General features: G+C 47.7%; 1 protein-coding gene across 5 annotated transcripts in view; it reads right to left on the reverse strand.

Moving 5' to 3' along the window:
* DIXDC1 (DIX domain containing 1) overlaps window positions 1-18,753 on the reverse strand; it is a 560,841-nt gene that overhangs the window by 426,730 nt on the left and 115,358 nt on the right. The window contains exon 1 of one of the 5 annotated variants that reach the window (XM_069614293.1): window positions 10,999-11,459. The exons of the other annotated variants lie outside the window; for them this stretch is intronic. Coding sequence (XP_069470394.1) covers window positions 10,999-11,058 — 60 coding nt within the window. The 5' untranslated portion in view covers window positions 11,059-11,459. Of the gene's footprint in view, window positions 1-10,998; window positions 11,460-18,753 lie in introns of those variants that run through there. 5 annotated transcript variants of the gene reach the window in all.

Genomic DNA, 18,753 nt, shown 5'->3' on the forward strand with positions numbered 1-18,753 from the left:
GTAGAAAAGTACTGCAAGAGCACAGGGCTGCATTTCATAAAACATGGCTTACACCGGAACAATCCGGACATGTTTCACCAGGATGGGGTGCACCTATCAAAGGAAGGGATGGGGTTTTTTTCCGACAACATTTTTAGAGCACTCCAGGAACGGGGTTGAAGGTAGGGTGCTTTTGGGGGGGACCTGGGCAGGCGTAAGCAACACCCACCCAGGTGTGGCGGCATGTGCCCAGGAACGAAGGCGCAGGGATAACAAGGACTCAGGAGGAGCCTTAGGCAACTTTGTAACTGGACACAATGTGCCCAAAAGCATATGGCAGTGTAATTATTTTGTTGTGTTTGTATTTTCTGTAAGAAAATAAAATGCCTACGGCCTACAACTTAAGTTGTCTGTAATTTATTACTTAGGTAGGGATCTGGTAAGAGAAGCGAAGGGAACCCACACTACTCAGCCTAAGAAGTCCTGAGCTGGTGCTATGACTAGAGACCAGCGCAGGAAGCCTGTGGTGCCCGCGGTGCTGCTGACCACTCCTCTGGTCCATTCGCCACACTGTCCATTTGAAGATCCAGGATCATGACTCTTCGTGCTGTCCAGTGGAAACGAAGACAATGCACCCATAGACTTGCACCCATGACCTAGCAGAGTGTCAACTCATTGCACATAATCAGATATGCACCCCTGACCGACCGTGGGCACAAAAAATTGCTAATTGCAGAGCAACGATGTATAATGACAGCATTGAGTCATGACTGATAACTCTCGGGAGGATAGCTCTGGGGCAATGTGTTCGCTTGGAAGCAGCATGACACGGAGCAACACAGGTTCGATCCCTGGGTCGCACTTAGAAACCTCTTGGTATTAAGCGTGTGATAAATAACTGATTATATCATATAATGACGTCATCTGCTAACGTGCTAAAAAATTATGTCGTGAAGGCGGCCAGAGCTACTATGGGACCTGAGACGGAGCGCCAGGCTGGAGCCGATTTGAAGTTCAAACAGCAGAGTGATGCTTCAAACACACACGGTGTAACACTGTGGGATGTCAAGTAGCTGGGCGTGGCAGCTTTCCTCCTAGAGCTGATGCAGCCCAGCGTGGCACAGCTCCCAGGTGACCGAATAGCCGGCTGCATACTCCACTCGGATTACAGTTCTTTCAAAAGCCTTGTATGTGTTTGAATACTCAGCACTGACACATTTACAAACAGCACAACAGACAATCAAGATCAGTTTTAGGGACTGTAACAATTGCTTGAAATGTGAACCGTCTTGACGTGAAATTGAATGAGGCACGTGCACTTCTGGGGTTTCAATCATTGCCCTCGTGGTTTGACTCTCAACATCATCAGTATGTGCGCCTTATTTATTTATTTTTTATTTCCCCACGTTTACTGGGAATCAGCTTGTTTGTCCCGTATCGAACCCGGCAGCATACCCACAAAGGCCAAAAAGAGAACTGTGCGGTGTGACAAATCCAGAGAATTCATCCCCTCTGCCCAAGGAGAAGCAACTCCCGTTGGGGCTGGGGAGGTGAGCCGCTATGCTTAACACCCCCTGGGGGACAGGGCAAGCAGTATCCCACTGGGGCGACCCCCCCCCTTATGGATAGGAAATCCTCAGGAAGGGATTTAACTTATCCTGCCCTACTTATGCTTAACACCCCCTAGGGGGCAGGGCAAGCAGTATCCCACCGGGATGACCCCCCCTCCCCTTTATGGACAGGAAATCCTCAGGAAGAGATTTAACTTATCCTGCCTTACGTCCAGACCCTAATACCTGTATTGGTTAAACTGTGTGATAATATGAAACTTCCTGTGGGTAACCAGAGTACAAGAAAGACTCAGTCGCAGTCCCACCGGAAGCCATCGGGAAAGGATAGCGAGCTGCAACCGACGCGGACGCTGACCAAGTGGCACCACGCCAAAAGAAACCACTGATCCTCCCGAGGAGCACTGTCCTGAAAACAGAGATACGCAGTGGCTCCAGGGAACCGGGAGGAGGGCAGCAAAGCCCAAAGAAACCCCAAGGCAGGGTGAGAGTGAGAGCAATGAGCGCCCAAGGAAGGTGAGACACGAGAAGCCTCAAGGCGGGGGGTGAGCTCAAAGAAACCCCAGGGCGTAGTGAGAGCAATGAGAGTCGCAGGCGGGGTAAGATCCAAGAAGCCCAAGGGCAGGGTGATCCCAGGGTGAGACCAAAGAAGGCCCATGGTAAGGTGAGCGTAAAGAAACCCCAAGAGGGGTGAGGACCAAGAGGTGGCCACCTGGAGACAGCACTGGGAGTCGAAATACAAAAAGGAAAACCCAGAGTGAGGATTTAGAGCCGGGGTCCCCAAGGCGGGAAAGAAGATGCGAGACTGAGATGAAACCCTGGTAGAACAGAAGAACGAGAGACAAATCGCAGACTAACACTGAAAAGACATTCAGTATACTTGGCTGAACAGTGCATCTGGGCAGGGAGCCCCTTTTGATAAAGAGACACCAGAGTGAAGGCTTGTCCTTCCTTTACTCAGTCAAGGGTCCTAAGTGTATCTTGGTTGAGTTTATGCTTTTTCCTTTATAGTGGAAGTGACAGAGCTCGGGTCAGCATAAGATTCCGGAGGGAGGACTTTTGTGGTTTAGTAGGACATACCGACGAGCACCCTTAAGTGTTTCCTTTGTAGCGCGGGCAGAGAATCTGAGGCTTAGGGACACTTGGCCTTGCATTTTCAAATAAAGAAGCAGTCGGCAAATATGCATTCATGGTCTTTGCATCGAATCCCTTGCATCGACATGCATTTGCATCGAACTTTTTCCATCTAAAAAATGTCCATCAAATGTATTTTTTTTCTTTTTTGGGGGGGGTTCCCCCACAAAACCTTTTTTTACCCTTTAAAATGCACCTGAAAAAAATTAACCCTTTACCCCCCAAAAATATGCATGCGATGGACATTTTTTAGATGGAAACATTTCGATGGAATGGCATTCGATGCAATGAGCAGATACCCTCTCTGTCCGTCTCAACCAAAACAGGGCCAACTGTGCGTGATTAAAAATCATCTTGCAACTTCTGTTTAGGATGCAGCGCTTTCATGGTACAGTGTTCGAAATCGCTGGGAGCTAATTTAGCTTCTGGTTATAGCCTAGGAGAGCCTGGTTGGCTTGACGCCAACCTCTTACAGAAGCTATATTTGGCTCACCAAGCCAACTCGCCCAATCAAACCCACCTATGTGAGAATAACTCGCTTTGTTTGGGAATGCGTATAAATGAGCATTCATACACATCTAGAAGACATTTAAAGCATAATGGGTTATAGCAGAAGGACCTGGAGTTATATTTGTGTGACACTAATATATAGCTCCTGGTTCTCGAGAGGTAGCTCCTGCCTACAGGGCGATGCTGGAAACCCAGGAGCTGCTTTTAGCAAATGCTAACGAAATCCTTATTTTGATCCCTGTGGTAGAAAAATGACTCATTAAAAAGTGCATGAAATTCCTTTGTTTGAAAATCGGCAAATCTTTTAACAGTTCGCTCCCTGGGAGTATTAAGAACATGATTCAAACTGAAAGAATCACAGGCATCTGGAGGCTCGTCAATAATTCAACTGATCAAAATGTAGCCAGACTTTCTGCACTAGTGAGATCAAACCACGGGTGAGACACGGGTTCGAATCCCGGGTCTGCGCATAGAAACCTCTTCGGTATTAGCAACAAAAATAGCAATAAAAAAAGAAAAGAACGTTATTTAATTGCACAAACACTGAAATGAATGTCCATCTATCATGATGAATTCCAGTGTAATAATAAGAACACTACTCTTATCTTACCAGCCAACGCACACATCAACACCTACAATAACCCTCTAAATGATCATTCCAATCCGGACACACTGGAATTCCACCCAATGAGAAACAGGAAGGGGGCAAATAGCACCAGTGTGGGTTACACCCTGCTTTGTAGAAAACCAAAGAGCATTTTGGCATACATGATCGACCACAGGCCGTTATTTTTGACAGTCTGTGATAAAAGAGTAGGAAGCTTTAAGCTGTAAGTGCAGACTGCACACTGGCCTTGGAGCCCATTTACATTTCCCAACACTTATATGAACATGTTTATTTATTTTAATTATTTGAACATTTATAAAGCGCACAAAACCCAGAGGTATCTAGGCGCTTCATTTTACGAGATTGGTTACAGGCATATCATTCATCTTTTTCATGAATGAGTGGTGACAGACAGTGCAGAAGAGAAGGTTAGCACCTTATTTTGCATTCTTCTGCTGCACATGTGTGTGCCATCGAACCATGCACACTGATCCAGACAGCCTCGGGATTAGGTGTGGAGATAAAGCGACTGCAACCCCAGCCACTCCCTGGGCTGCCCAGGGCCTTGATTCAAAAAGCAATTCCCACAGTGCGTGTGTGGTTCTGCTTAGGTCTGGTAAAATCTGCATAAATACGCACTATGCACATTCGAGCAATCGGCATAAACACTGCCAGGGCATGTGCCAGGAAGAGCCGTCTCATGCCAATATTAATTCAAGGTGCAAATACTTGTGTCTCAAATGATAGCACATAGATGCCAATATCTTGCTAGCTGGGGTACCCCCCACCCCTGGAATTAGGTCATCATGCCACATAAGCTTGCCAACCAAGGAATGAGAAATGTACATAACGTGCAGGCCAGATGATAGATCAACAATCACTCAATCCTTGTGAAAATACACCTATCACAGTGTCTACAGGGGGAGGCCGCCTCGCGCCAATATTAACTTATGTACACGGGCTTTTATCTCAGGCTATGGCAAACAGCAGCCACTTGCCAGGTGACAGGTGGCCGTCCTCCCCAGATTAGGCCTCCCTGGAAACAGTACGTCTAGTTATACACAAGTATATCATGCCGAGTTATACAATTCTATGATGTACCGGAGACCTCAAAGTTTTTTTTTGTTTTGTTATTAACCTCCTCACATGATAATGAGCCCCAATAATGAACAGCAACAGGTACAGATACTGTGTGTGTCTTATTTAAAATGAGAAATATTAATCGAGCGGATTAAATGAACGAAATTACATGAAATGACCTGAAATTAATTGGAACTGAAATTGAAAGATTGTATGTTTTTTCCCCTCCCATTCTCCCTTTTATGGATTTTATTACCATTGCCCTTGGAGTCTTATTAACCTGTTTTAGTTATTAGAGTAATTGGATTAGTTTAATGTATCGATGTATTATTATTAGGTATTTGTCTGCTGATTGTATGTACTTAATGTTGAGTACAATAATGTTATTTATTGTAGTATATATTTGTACAGTTTTATATATTAACTATAACACATTAAATAAATAATAATTTATTTGTTCACAATTGTATGTGACGATACATGATTTCAATGAAGACTTTGCCGCTCTGATGTAGTGTTTGATGTTCTATTATTTGTCTTTTATACCATAGTGGCTTTCTTGAGTGTGTAGAGGTGAGTTGTGACCGTGCACGGGGGTCGGGGGCCAGACGGTGGTCTGCAGGATGAAAAGGAAAGGTGGTCAAGGAGAGCGGGAAAGACTAAGAGTGGAACAAGCCAGGGAGACAAAAACGAACAGACCCAACTAGCCATATTTTGGGAAATTAAAACGTACGGGTGCAGAGATGGTGATCGTCGAATGGATATTCAGTTTTCGCTGCTTTGTCATCAGAAGAAGGGGAGAGGCTTACTCGCTGGCAGAACTTTCATGGAGGCCATCGCTGCTTTGGTGGTGGTATTACTTTGAGTCGTGTGGGTGTGTGATGGCCTTGGGGTGTGCTCAAGAGTTCCTATGATTTGTGGGGGCTTCCAAACATATATTGGATTCCATCCTGTGATCGCGACAGGGGTTTCTTTGAAAGCAGAACCAGCTGACAGAGATGTCAGAACCAGGCATGTTCTCTGTGCAGAATGAGTGCTGAGTAGAAAAGGTTCTCCCCCAGCTTGAGCCATACAGGATTGGCGTGGGGTTGAGAAGAGAGAACAGGGGGTGTCGTTGTATGCAGTGATGTGGTAAACAAGACACTAGGATTCACTAGGAGAGAATTCAATTAGAGGTAAGGTTGTAAAATAATGCCCATGGCAGGCTTGCTAGGTCAAAGGTGACATTTACATTAAGGACAAGATTCTTATGTGGACAACTCCCCATTAAAAACCCAATTGCAGAGGCTACCAGGCACCCTAAACACAGGCTTAGAGGCATTTCTGCACTGTCTAGGTGTAGCCAAGTGATGCCCACACCCTCTTACGCTTCCTCCTTAGTACTCCGGACTGCCAAGTTCAATAGATTGGAAAATGGGGAGGACCTTAAACGAGGTGGACTTTGGTCTGTGGCGCCACTGGCACCAAATGGAGCCATGTGCAAAGCAGGTATACACACTCCTGTCCTAGTAAACAAGGCTACAGCCATCGCTAAATAATTAACCAAATAATTCAGTGGTGACGACATGGGATTGAAAGATTTGATCTTTGATTAATTGAGCGCTGCGGAACCACAGAGTCTGTAATAGCAACCTGTCAAGGGGACCACAAATCAAATAAAAGGAGATGGCGCGAGGAGCTATGAGCCCCGCTACGTGCAGCGTTGTGTGCTAGTTCACAGGTAGTGTGCTGTGACATCAGAAGGACTACTTCAGCTATGCCAAAGTGGGCACCAGTAACCTAAATCCAGTTCCACACATTCGCAAAGGCTGGTGGGTTCACGGCAGGACTCTGGTGCACCTGGAGAGTAGATCACTCCCGGTCAGAAGCTGGCCGGAGCCCTTGGAGATCATCCACCCCGTCTCCAAAGCAAGGATAGAGTTTCTGGTCCATCACATATTAACGCTTAATCCAATGTAGACATGGTCCCATGCATCTCAGACATGAATATCCATCTTCAGGGACCTTTCCGTTGTGTGTCAAAGTATCCCGGGAATGGCCAGGTGTCTGCAAAGCTACAAAGCTGATGAAGAAGGATGCAAGGACCACTTGCCAGGATTCTGAATGCAATCGCTCATCTTCCCCCAGTTAAACACCATGGCACAAAGCCGATCATCATGGGGTTTGGGAGATAGGAGAACGTGGGTGCGTGCTAGATTAACCGAACTGCTGAGTATTGACACTGTATGACGCGAAGTTGCATATGCCATCACACCTTTGCGCGGTGTACCACGCAACACAAGCAGGACTAAGACCCCTCAGTCATTGTAGCTGCTGCTAGTGTCGCTCCCTACGTATACCAGCTCCACTTTGCTCTCTGGCACCAGTCTACGGCCCTCTGGTTCTGCCCTGGTTTACCTCTGCCTCGCTGTGGGCTGGATCTTTTTCTTGCTCTGAGATCCGCCACCTACCTGCGCGCATGCGCAACTGCTCATCCTCCGCTAAATCCCGGATTCCATCTTGTCCCGCCACTCTCCAGCGCCACATGCATCCCCTCTAGTAGTAGTAGACATCCTGTCATCGGGCTAGGCTACAGTCCCTGTGCTGGAGTGTCGGCCACGTATTGCCTATAGTCTAGGGACACTCATCCCTATAGGTCTCCTGCCTCCTGTGTCCTCCTCCAGGTATTCCTGAGTCTTTGTTTTCTCTGGCAAGCGGGGAGCAACTGCTGCAGCATATTCCCTCCCGCCCTTCAGTGTGGTCCGTATCGAGGGCAGAGTATGGTGCCCCTGAAGGGCGAGGATTGTAAAACGTATTTGATGACCAGTAGCTCCTGGCTGGTAGGCATTACCCAGCAACTCTAGGGAACGAGCAGCTGGTACACAGCAGTAGTACGCATGCTGCCAACTAACTTCCACATTGTCCACTCGATATGGCCCGCTACAGATTGTAATTACTCCGGGCTTTTACCCGCACTGACGCTCCCGCCAGAGGGCGGCGGGCTCAGAGGTCTTCCACTGCTCAGCTGCACGGTACTCATGTTATCAGCTGTGCAGAGATGAAAGGCTGAGCCAGGGCTGGAGCGGTGCAGAAACACGTCTCTGCAGCAGGCGGTTTGGCCTCTAATGTGAAGGCAGGAAACGTGCGCGCGGCCGGGGTCCTTTTTCGTGGCGCCCTTTGCTCCACCAGGCCCCGTCGCCATTCCGGCTTCCCTCTGCTCCAGGGCAGGATTGGCTCAGACCGGATGCGGTGGCTCTGAAGCTCTGAGGAGGCCGCTCCTCTGGGTGGGGGATGCTGCTTGCAGGGACCCATAAAACACAATGTATAAAACACAATTTCCCCAAAAGATAAAAGCGTATTTACCGGGGGAACATCTGTCTAGCAGACACCTCCCTGCCCAAAGCCCCCAGGGAGCAGGGATGTGTACAAGGAGTGCTCTCTTACATTCCAGGCCGTGGCCCCCTGACCCCTGCAGCCCTTCCTTACGCGCCATAAAAGCAAGCGTGTTTGGTCTCTGTTCCCTCATTGCTACACACGTGCTGCTGCCAAAATCAGACCCATACACGACCTCGTCTTTTTCAAGAGAAGAAAACAGGCCTTCGTTCTCTTCAGACACGTGCTGGGGGCACAAGCTGCGCACTAATTGCCTAGAAAACTACAAAAAAGCTTCCCTCCCCCCAGCAGACAAGAAAGGTCATATTCAACACACACGGGGCCTGGAAGGAAATACTCTGAAAAAACAGGGGGGGGGGGGAGTCCTTTTCACGATCCAGTTTTTGGACCGACTCAGTCCATGCTGAGTGGATAGGCAGCCACTGGAGGTGGCGCTAGAGGGACAGCCAGCATAGCGGGCCGCCCCTCTGCCAACCACGCCCCCGCAGTACTCTAGCCGCTCGGAAGGGGCATCCCCCTGTGCCGGCTCTGGGCCCACGGGGACGCTTAACCGGGAGCTGTGGAGACTTGTCCTCTTGCAGCCCCGGAGTAGGGGCCAAAGTAGGGCATGGCTCCGCTATGAGCTTTAACCGAAGTGTCCACTTCTTATGAAACGCGTTCAACCCTCCATGCGCTTCCGCAAAAAGTAATTCACTTCTAGATAACAGTTCACAGGGCTCTCGTATAGCCCGGACAGTGAATATTAATTCTAAATGAAATGTTACATTATGGAACTTTGCCGTAGTACGTTAAGTTGCTGCGCCATTACTTGCCTTCTGTTGCGCTGTACTCAGATGTTATACGTTTTGTTATTGCGCGATATGTAATAATATATAGCCTTATAGACCGAGGGAGCATTCATTATCACAGGATAATGATCTGCCACCAAGTCATGGTCCGCAGCGAAGCAGAGGGCCATACATTGTGGGAAGGGTCATTACCCCAAGCGATAATGACCCCACCTGAGGTCAATAAGGCTGGTAGAACATAGTAGTAGTAGCAATGCACGTTTTGCAGTTTTGTTGGTGAAGTAAAACAATGTAATGCTAGGTAAAGTAAATAGGCAACTGAGTTAGTCAATGACATGCAGTTTCAGTTTGTAGTGCTGAAATGACATGGTTCTCCTCATACATTAAGCACTCAAACTGCAAACTTGATTGACCTGGAACCTGCTGAACATAAACATGCATTTGGTGCAAGTAAAAGTAAATGTTTGCTCTATAAGAAAGGGAAGGCATTATCCCATGTTTTAGCTTTCTCTTTCGTGCGTTAAGTATCATGTTGCAGCAAAAAAACTCCTCTCAGAGAGGAAGTGTCTTGTTGAAAGAAATCTTGCCTAGAAATTGCGTTTCCTTGTCTGCTTTTGAAGACAGAATGCTCAGAACGGAGTCAATACCAGTAGTTATTGACTACACTTTAACATTCCAATTGGCTGAGTTGAGGTCAAGAACGATATCAATGTGCTAATGTTTTGGGTTGCGTTATGCCCTACGTTAGGTTGCCCTATTTGTTGTGTGATGTTAGAATAATGTTATGTGTACAGTCATTGGTTATTAAATGTTATGTGCTGGGGTACCTTATGGGGTACCTTCTGAGGTTTAATAAAACACACTTTAGCAATAACACCCGATCCAGCAGGCCGGATTAGGTGACAATGGCCCGGGCCCAAGTTACAGGGTGTTAAAGCTATTAGCAGTCTGAGTTATCAATCCGGAAACCCTGGGTGCTGACAGCAATGATTTTTATATGAATGGCGTCCCGTTCATTCATACAAAATACTGAAGCTAGGTGACCACCTCGGTGTTGGAAGACGGGGCTCCAAGTGGAGTCCCTCTTCAATTTCCATGCTGGCCTTCGCAGCGTCCCGTTAATTCAAAAAAATACTGAAGCAAGATGGCCACAGCGCAGCTGGAAGACGGGCTTCAAGTGGAGCCCCTCTTCAATTTCCATGTTGGCCCTTGCGGCGTCCTGTTAATTGACACAAAAAACTGAAGCAAGATGGCCACCACAGAGCTGGAAGACAGGGCTCCAAGCGGAGCCCCTCTTCAATTTCCATGTCGGCCCGGGAGGCTGGAGCGATGAGTGGGGTATAGGGGTGGGCAGAGGCAGGGGATCCAGCCAATCAGGTTATTTGGATCCTGGCTTTAAAAGTTCAGAAAACTGGAGCGCTGTGAGCGTGAAAGCTGGCCTTCTAGGCTCCCTTAAAGACAGTGAATGCTGTATTTCAGGGTGTGCTAGGCTGCATAATATATCAATGGTTAACTGAATGTTGATAAGCATCACATACTAAGTTTTCTAATGCGTTATAAAACATGCAACGCAATATTACAAGTACTGATTGGGATCGGGTTGCAACTGCAGCCGTGCACAAAAAGTAAAGAAAATATGATACATTACAGAACGTCAAATACACAATTAATACAATATAATGTGTCTGAAATTCACAAATAAAACGGTAACCATGTAACATAACAAAATTGCATTTGTAAAGAGTTACGGTTGTACCCAGGCGCCACCAGTGGAGGAATCAAGGGGGCGAGAGGGGGCATTGTCGGGAGATGCCCACAGACCCATTTGTTTACTAATGGTGATGCCGCATCGGCACCTATTTGCATGACAGATGCATAGAGCCAGCAAAGGCCGGCGAGAAGCAAGCAGCGTGTACATCGCATGCACGGGCATGAAAAACACACACACGCTGCCCCTTACCTCGGTGAAGCCCTCCGGTAAAACATCCAGTAGGTTGCCTCTTGCCAGGCAGGCGAGCATTCTTCCCAGCTCGGCAGGACCCCCTCAACTGTCCCAGATCCGGCACCCCCTCACTGGACCCGAAAACAGCCCATCACCCCAGATCCCAGTACTCTATCGACGTGCCAGAGACACACCCATGGCGCCCAGTCTCACCAGTGAAACCCCATCGCACACCCCCTAACTCAAGTTACACCAGTGACCCCTCATCGCACAGGCCCCCCAACTCAAATCTCCACAGTACCCGAGCGCCCAGTAGCCCCTTCACTCGCCCCAGAGACAACTCGTGGACCAAGAGCTACACCTGGCCCCAATTTCCCCTCCCCGGACAGTCCACTACACCAGTCTCCCAGCCTCTCGTGTTACCAGTACCCCTCCCCAGCCCCGCTTCGGCCTCAGAGGTACACTCTCACGGCACACCACCTAACTTAAGTGACCCCCCCCTCCCCGGATAGCCCCTAACTCCACTCTCACCAGTACACCCTCCCCCTGACACCACAGTCCCCAACTCCACCCTCGCCAGTCCCACCTCCGCGGAGAGCCCCCTACACCAGTCCCAGAGGTACACTTTCACGGAACACCCCCTAACTTAAGTGACACCACCTCCCCCTCCCGGCGAGCCCCTAACTCCACTCTCAGCAGTGCCCCCTTCCTCGGACAGTCCTCCGGTGCCCCCTGACAGGACTCCACGGTCACCAGCCCCCCCCCCCCCGCTCCCCTCGCCGGACGGACCTAGGACCCCGCCCCCACTCCGCAGACAGTGGCGGGGCCTCTTGTTCAGGCCAGAGGGGGCCTCCCCGCGTGCAGCTCCGGGTCTGACACAGGATCCTGCAGGCTGCACAGGGCAGGCGCACTGGGCATGCTCGGGAGAGGGAGGCTGCTCTGAGCTCACGCTGGATGTCACTGGTTCCTGTAGCAACCCCTGGCTCGCGGGATAGAGAGCCCGGCAGCAGCTCCTCACCTCAACACATGGTGCCCATTTACAGATGCCACCCCTCCCCCCCTGCTTGTCCTTTGCTGTACAGCACTTTTTTTTCAAATCTGGTCCAACAGAAAAAAGTGCTGCCAGCCCTGGCTGCCGTCCAGTGACTTGTTTTATCAGCGTCCGGTAAAAGATAGCACGGTGGGTTGATGTACGCGCCAGATGCAGAGATACGAGTCGAAAATCGCTGGTTAGATTCGTCTGCCGTGAGTTCGGTGGCACCAGCTACAGAGCTCTCCGTGTAACCTAAAGGTCACCCCTTCTAAATCCGCCAAGACATCTCAGTCGGTTAATGCGTCTGATGCAACTACAGGATCTATCTAATCTGGACGCAACCTTTCACCATTTGGAGGTGCAGAAAAAGGGCACGATAATAAGAGCACCACGCCCCATTATTCAACGGATAGATGCAATTCCGAGGGCGCATCCACTCAATTGATCATCTGTTATATACCACCTATGTGTGTTCGTTTATTTTCTATCCAGTCTCCATTTGTTAACTTTAAAGCACAACACTTACAACACGCATTTGAAAAGAACCTTGAACATGCAGAAACGCATAAATAACTATACAATGTTTGCATGTAACATTTGCTGTTACATTCGCGTCGCAAGAGTGCTCTGATTGTCACCATGGCCCAGCTTTCTGGCACTCCTTTTAACCAACGAGCAAGCTAGAAAAGCTGTTTCGCCCACTCCCAGATTTGAACGGGTTTTCTACAGCGATCGCTGCACCAGGCACGTTAGCTCGCAGAGCTATCCTCCCCGCATCTTCTTGTCAACAGCGCAGTAACTCGCTAGACCAGTCAGAAAGCATTGGTGGACTGGCCCACGGCGAACTCTGGTGATTTCCTGGTGCGCCTTCGCACCATGCAGGGGCCGAGGTGTACAAAAAAAAGATGTGGAACTGGGTTCCCCTCAACCCTCCCTACCCCCTAACAAAATCACACCACCTACAGCACACTCCTACTCACCCCCAGACCTGTGCCTGCTTTTCCTCCACCCCGCCCAGAAATGCTGTGTTTTACAACAGTTTCATCAAGAAAAAAATCCATCGCCAGCGATACAGCTCAGTTAGTTACCAGGGGAGCAGAGCACAGGTTCGAATCCCCAGTAGGGGAGAAGTGTTTGCGTGCAGAACGCAGTATAGATGATATGCGGATCTTCTTTCCAGTGCTGGAATAATTGGCAAATTCATTTGGACAATTCCCTCAGTGTAATACTAAGAATAAACCAGGCACTCCTTAATTGGAAGGTCGTCAATTTCCTGGTCTTTTACTAGGCGGATACCGTCATCCCCCATATAGTGATGGCATCTGCATAGAATATGAGAGCCCGAGTCTGGACATGGCTCTGCCGTGGAGATGTGCCAATCCGGCCGTCTCACGTAAGCGCGGGAGATCCTCGTTCGCTGCCATGGCGCGCTGCGACACGCCTGCCAAAGTGCCCAGTAAGCGCGTGCCCCACCGCGGTGGCTATGAATTATTCAGGCCCGAATATGATATTGCTTTCGTAAGACGCCCGTGGACGCAGCTATGTCACCCGTAACCAGGACGTGAAGCAGGTAAATACGCCGGTTGTTATGTGCGTCTGTTTGTGGCATATTCGGCATTCACTTCGTTGCTTTGCCTTCTGGGGCAGGGGCACCTGCTGGCACACAGCAGCAGGGCACCAAGAAGCTCCCTGGAGCCAGTACCTAGAACAGGAACATAAGCCTCTATCCTTCTGTAACAGCACACATGCAAGTACATGACGCACAGCAGACAGTGCACTGCGCATGCGCCCCTCCCACCTGTGTAACACTCACCAGCCAGTCATGGCCTCACACATGCCTTCACAGCACCCCCCAGTTGGAACCCAGGAGAAACGCCACATCACTCTACCCTTCTTGCATTTATATTCGGGTCGTCTTCGAATGCCTGCGACCTGCGACCCGCCACCGCCCCTTTATGCAGTGTTACTGAGCATTTCCGAGGGGAGCTGGGAGCTGTTTAGCTCCTGCCTGGTAAACTTAAAACCAAGAGCTACGGGGAGCTACCTTTGGCTCCACAGGCCAGGTGATGCCGAACAAACACAACTATGTGAATTTAACTCTTTGCATTTGGGACCATCTTGTCCCCATCTGTACTCTAATGCAATAGTTTCGGCTCATAACGAATAGCCCCTACTAAAGATGGCAAGAAACAACGGGGATGTGGAAACCGTGGGGATATGGTTGTGCACGTTTGCGTGCATGATTCATCCCAAAGGTGGATCAGAAAAGAGGCAATTAAGCCCTGCTCTGGACATTGGTGAACAGCCTGTGCCCATACATTGCTGAAAGGAATCAGCCCACCACAGTGCATGGATGGGTGATGGACTCAAGATGCGCTCAAGCGACCTTGGAGTATGTAGGCTTTACGCAGATGGCACTAATGCAACGTCCAACCTACAATAGGATATGATAGGGTCCAGGGGCGTTGCTAGGGGGCAGGGGCGTTGCTAGGGGGGGGCTAAGGGGGCTATAGCCCCTGATCTTTTGGTTGTAGCCCCGGATAGAATCTCAGGAGCTACAGCCAAAAGACTAGCTAGCCCCCAGTCCCAACAGTGCTGACATCCGCATAGCCCCGGGTCTCTTCCAGACCTAGCAACTCCCCTGCTAGGGGGGCTAAGGGGGCTATAGCCCCTGATCTTTTGTCTGTAGCCCCGGATAGAATCTCAGGAGCTACAGCCAGAAGACTAGCTAGCCCCCAGTCCCAATAGCTCCGACATCAGCTTAGCCCCGGGTCTTTTCCAGACCTAGCAACTCCCCTGATAGAGTCTAACCTACACTAGGATATGATAGGGTCCAACCTACAATAGGATATGATGGTTCTAACCTACAATAGGATATGATAGGGTGCAACCTACAATAGGATATGATGGGGTCCAACCTACACTAGGATATGATAGTGTCCAACCTACAATAGGATATGGTAGGTTATTTATGCTTAATACCCAGAGGTTTCTTAGCGCGGACCCGGGGATCGAACCTGTGTTGCTCCTTGTCGTCTTGCTTCTAAGGCGAGCACTTTGCCCCTGAGCTATCCTCCCGAAACAATGAGGAGCAGAGCCAGCTGACAGAAGTGCCAGGGGAAAGGGCTGGACATGTATAGGTGAAAGTAGGGACACAAAAGGAGAGAGAGAAGTGGAAAGAAGGACAAGAGCCACCACCGTCAAGGGTCAAGTCTGCTCGGCGAGGGATGGGGAGATAAAAGTGGATGGGATTTAATCTATTATGTGTAATTAACCATGTTGATCCCAGCAGCCCTTCAACAGTACATTGCTTTCATAATGTTGCATCAGCAATATGTGCCTTCAATAAAGCTGCACCCACAATACACAGCGACCTGGCACACTTAAGCAACCACAAAACAAATTAAAACCACGTGCTGCCATGACCCGGAAAGGAGATAACAAATAGTGGCTTTCATCACTCAATTTAATGGCAGTTAGTTTCCTTGAAAGGATGAAAGGCTGAGCCAACGCTTTGCGGATTTAAAAGTGTGACCCGCAGTTTCAATTAAGGCCACAGGAGTAACTGCTTAACTTGCTGAGTTTTCTAAATGGCTCAACCATCCTGCCACCTGATCATTAACTTGACCCTCCGCCCACCCTCAGTCCACTCAATCACCCTCCGATCCAATATATCTTTATTTTGGCAGAAACGCCATAAAAGAATAATACAATACAAGATAAAATAGTACAAACAGACATAAAACAGCTAAAATGATGGGAGGTACATCTCCAATTAAAAAACCCATAATCAACACTTACAAAGACAAACACCCCCATGTGGTATTTAAGAACAGTATTAAATGTTATTTGACAATAGACTTCTTTTTTTTAAAACAGAGCTTAAAAAAACCAAAACGGCCATCACAGATGGATAAGAAGAACTAAATGTCAAGGGAAGAGCTACATGTTAGTGCATCAAGGGAAGAGCTATATGTTAATGCATCAAGGGAAGAGCTACATGTTAGTGCATCAAGGGAAGAGCTATATGCTAATGAATCAAGGGAAGAGCTACATGTTAGTGCATCAAGGGAAGAGCTACATGTTAGTGCATCAAGGGAAGAAGTACATGTTAGTACATCAAGGGAAGAAGTACATGTTAGTGCATCAAGGGAAAAACTACATGTTAGTGCATCAAGGGAAGAGCTACATGTTAGTGCATCAAGGGAAGAAGTACATGTTAGTACATCAAGGGAAGAAGTACATGTTAGTGCATCAAGGGAAGAGCTACATGTTAGTGCATCAAGGGAAGAGCTACATGCTAATGCATCAAGGGAAGAGCTACATGTTAGTGCATCAAGGGAAGAAGTACATGTTAGTACATCAAGGGAAGAAGTACATGTTAGTGCATCAAGGGAAAAACTACATGTTAGTGCATCAAGGGAAGAGCTACATGTCAGTGCATCAAGGGAAGAGCTACATGTCAGTGCATCAAGGGAAGAGCTACATGTTAGTGCATCAAGGGAAGAGCTACATGTTAGTGCATCAAGGGAAGAGCTATATGTTAATGCATCAAGGGAAGAGCTACATGTTAGTACATCAAGGGAAGAGCTACATGTTAGTACATCAAGGGAAGAAGTACATGTTAGTGCATCAAAGGAAGAACTACATGTTAGTGCACCAAGGGAAGAGCTATATGTTAATGCATCAAGGGAAGAGCTACATGTTAGTGCATCAAGGGAAGAAGTACATGTTAGTACATCAAGGGAAGAGCTACATGTTAGTGCATCAAGGGAAGAAGTACATGTTAGTACATCAAGGGAAGAGCTACATGTTAGTGCATCAAGGGAAGAAGTACATGTTAGTACATCAAGGGAAGAAGTACATGTTAGTGCATCAAAGGAAGAACTACATGTTAGTACATCAAGGGAAGAGCTACATGTTAGTGCACCAAGGGAAGAGCTACATGTTAGTGCATCAAGGGAAGAAGTACATGTTAGTACATCAAGGGAAGAAGTACATGTTAGTGCATCAAGGGAATAGCTACATGTTAGTGCATCCAGGGCCAGAAGAATAGACAATGCGTTTTGGTGGATCCATAAAGGTGGTCATCTAGATACGCTTCCAAGCCCCAGTCGTGTAACCCCTTCAGTGCCAGGCTATTATGCAAGTCTATGCAAAAAAGACATGCATTCTCGTCCTTGGCACTTAAGAGAAAACGCTGACCTTTTCCCTGCTAGGCACTTGTCAATTAACATTCTCAGTCTCTCAGTAAAACATTTCTTAACATAACCTTTGTACCCAGTCCCCATTTTGGGGTTTTCCAATAGGTCCCCAAGCCCAAAACTAGTCAGCAAACTTCTAACGTGTCTAAACGATGGGCGTTGCCCGCCACCTGGGCTAAGACACGCCTCCAATAAACCCCACTCATCCATCCACTCACCCATTAATCCTTGTATCCACTCACCCACTGGTCAGCAATCTATATCCACTCTTCCATCAACCCACTCACGCACCTTTTCACCCACCCACCCACTTGCCCATCCTTCACCCACTTAGCTGCCTATCAAAAGGATGATTTTGCCATTTTGGCTAATTATCTGAAAAGGTCCTTTTTCACGACATTACTTGTGTGATAAATAAGATTCTGTTTTTCTTTTTTTTTTAAATTGAAGTTTCACCACAAACCCTAACCATTTATCTTGTTTCTTAAACTAGCTCCTTTTTCTTTTTCTCCTCTTTTTAATTGTTTGCAACTTTGCAACTCATGAAATGGGAGATATTTTTGCCAAACACTCAACCACCATACATGCACTTATCCATCGACCCACTAACTCATGCACACATTCACCCTTCCACCTAATCATTCATTCAGTCAAGCATCCCCCTACCTATCCGCTGACCCTTGTTAACGTTCTTTTCTGTCCGCAGCCTCCAACTTTCTCTATCCCTTTACAGATCCAGCAAGGTGCTCGGTCCTCTTCTCTTTTTTAGTTAGGCTATTTATTAGGTGGTGCTTTAGCGCCACAGAAGCCAAAACCATTGCATAGAGGTGCAGCCAGGGGAGAAATGACAAACGAGGTGGGACACAAAGCTTGTATGTGTTGTTTGTTTATTTTTCCACCTATTCACTGGCCATGGCCATATTAATCCCTATGGCCATTCCTGCCTAGTTCCGGCCACTCCCCACCCAAAACACCTCTTTGTGGGAACTATAGTGAGCACAGTAAATAGACAAACTTTGTAAAGTAAAAGTGGTTTTATTTTAAATAGTATTTAAATAACAAGGTTGTCTTCATAAGTTAAGCATTTTAATTGAACACTTGGTTAAACTGGAGCAGTCCTAACATTAACATGAATTAAGTGCAATGTAAAAGTGAATTGTTTCTCTATAAAAAAAAGTGAAAGCATTGTCCTGTGTTAGCTTTCTCTTTGGTGTTGTAAATAGGATGTTGCAGCAAAAGAAAAAAAAGGTCCTTCGAGAGAGGAAGAGTCTTGTTGAAATACATTTTGCTTTAAAACTGCATTGCTATTTCCCTGTTTGCTTCTGAAGTCAGAATGCAGTCAATACCAGTAGTTATTGACTGCACTCTGAACATTCTGATTGGCTGAGAGTAGGTCAGTGACAATTCTGATGTGCTAATAAAATAAACAAATCAGTCAAGTGCACACCTGGGACAAATGTATAGCTACAAGAATCATAAGGTTTAAGTTACTTACCTGTAACTATTGTTCTCCAACATGAGTCTGGAATATATTCA

This window comes from Ambystoma mexicanum, chromosome 9 (assembly GCF_040938575.1).
Source record: "Ambystoma mexicanum isolate Mex_15411 chromosome 9, UKY_AmexF1_1, whole genome shotgun sequence".
NCBI lineage: Eukaryota > Metazoa > Chordata > Amphibia > Caudata > Ambystomatidae > Ambystoma > Ambystoma mexicanum.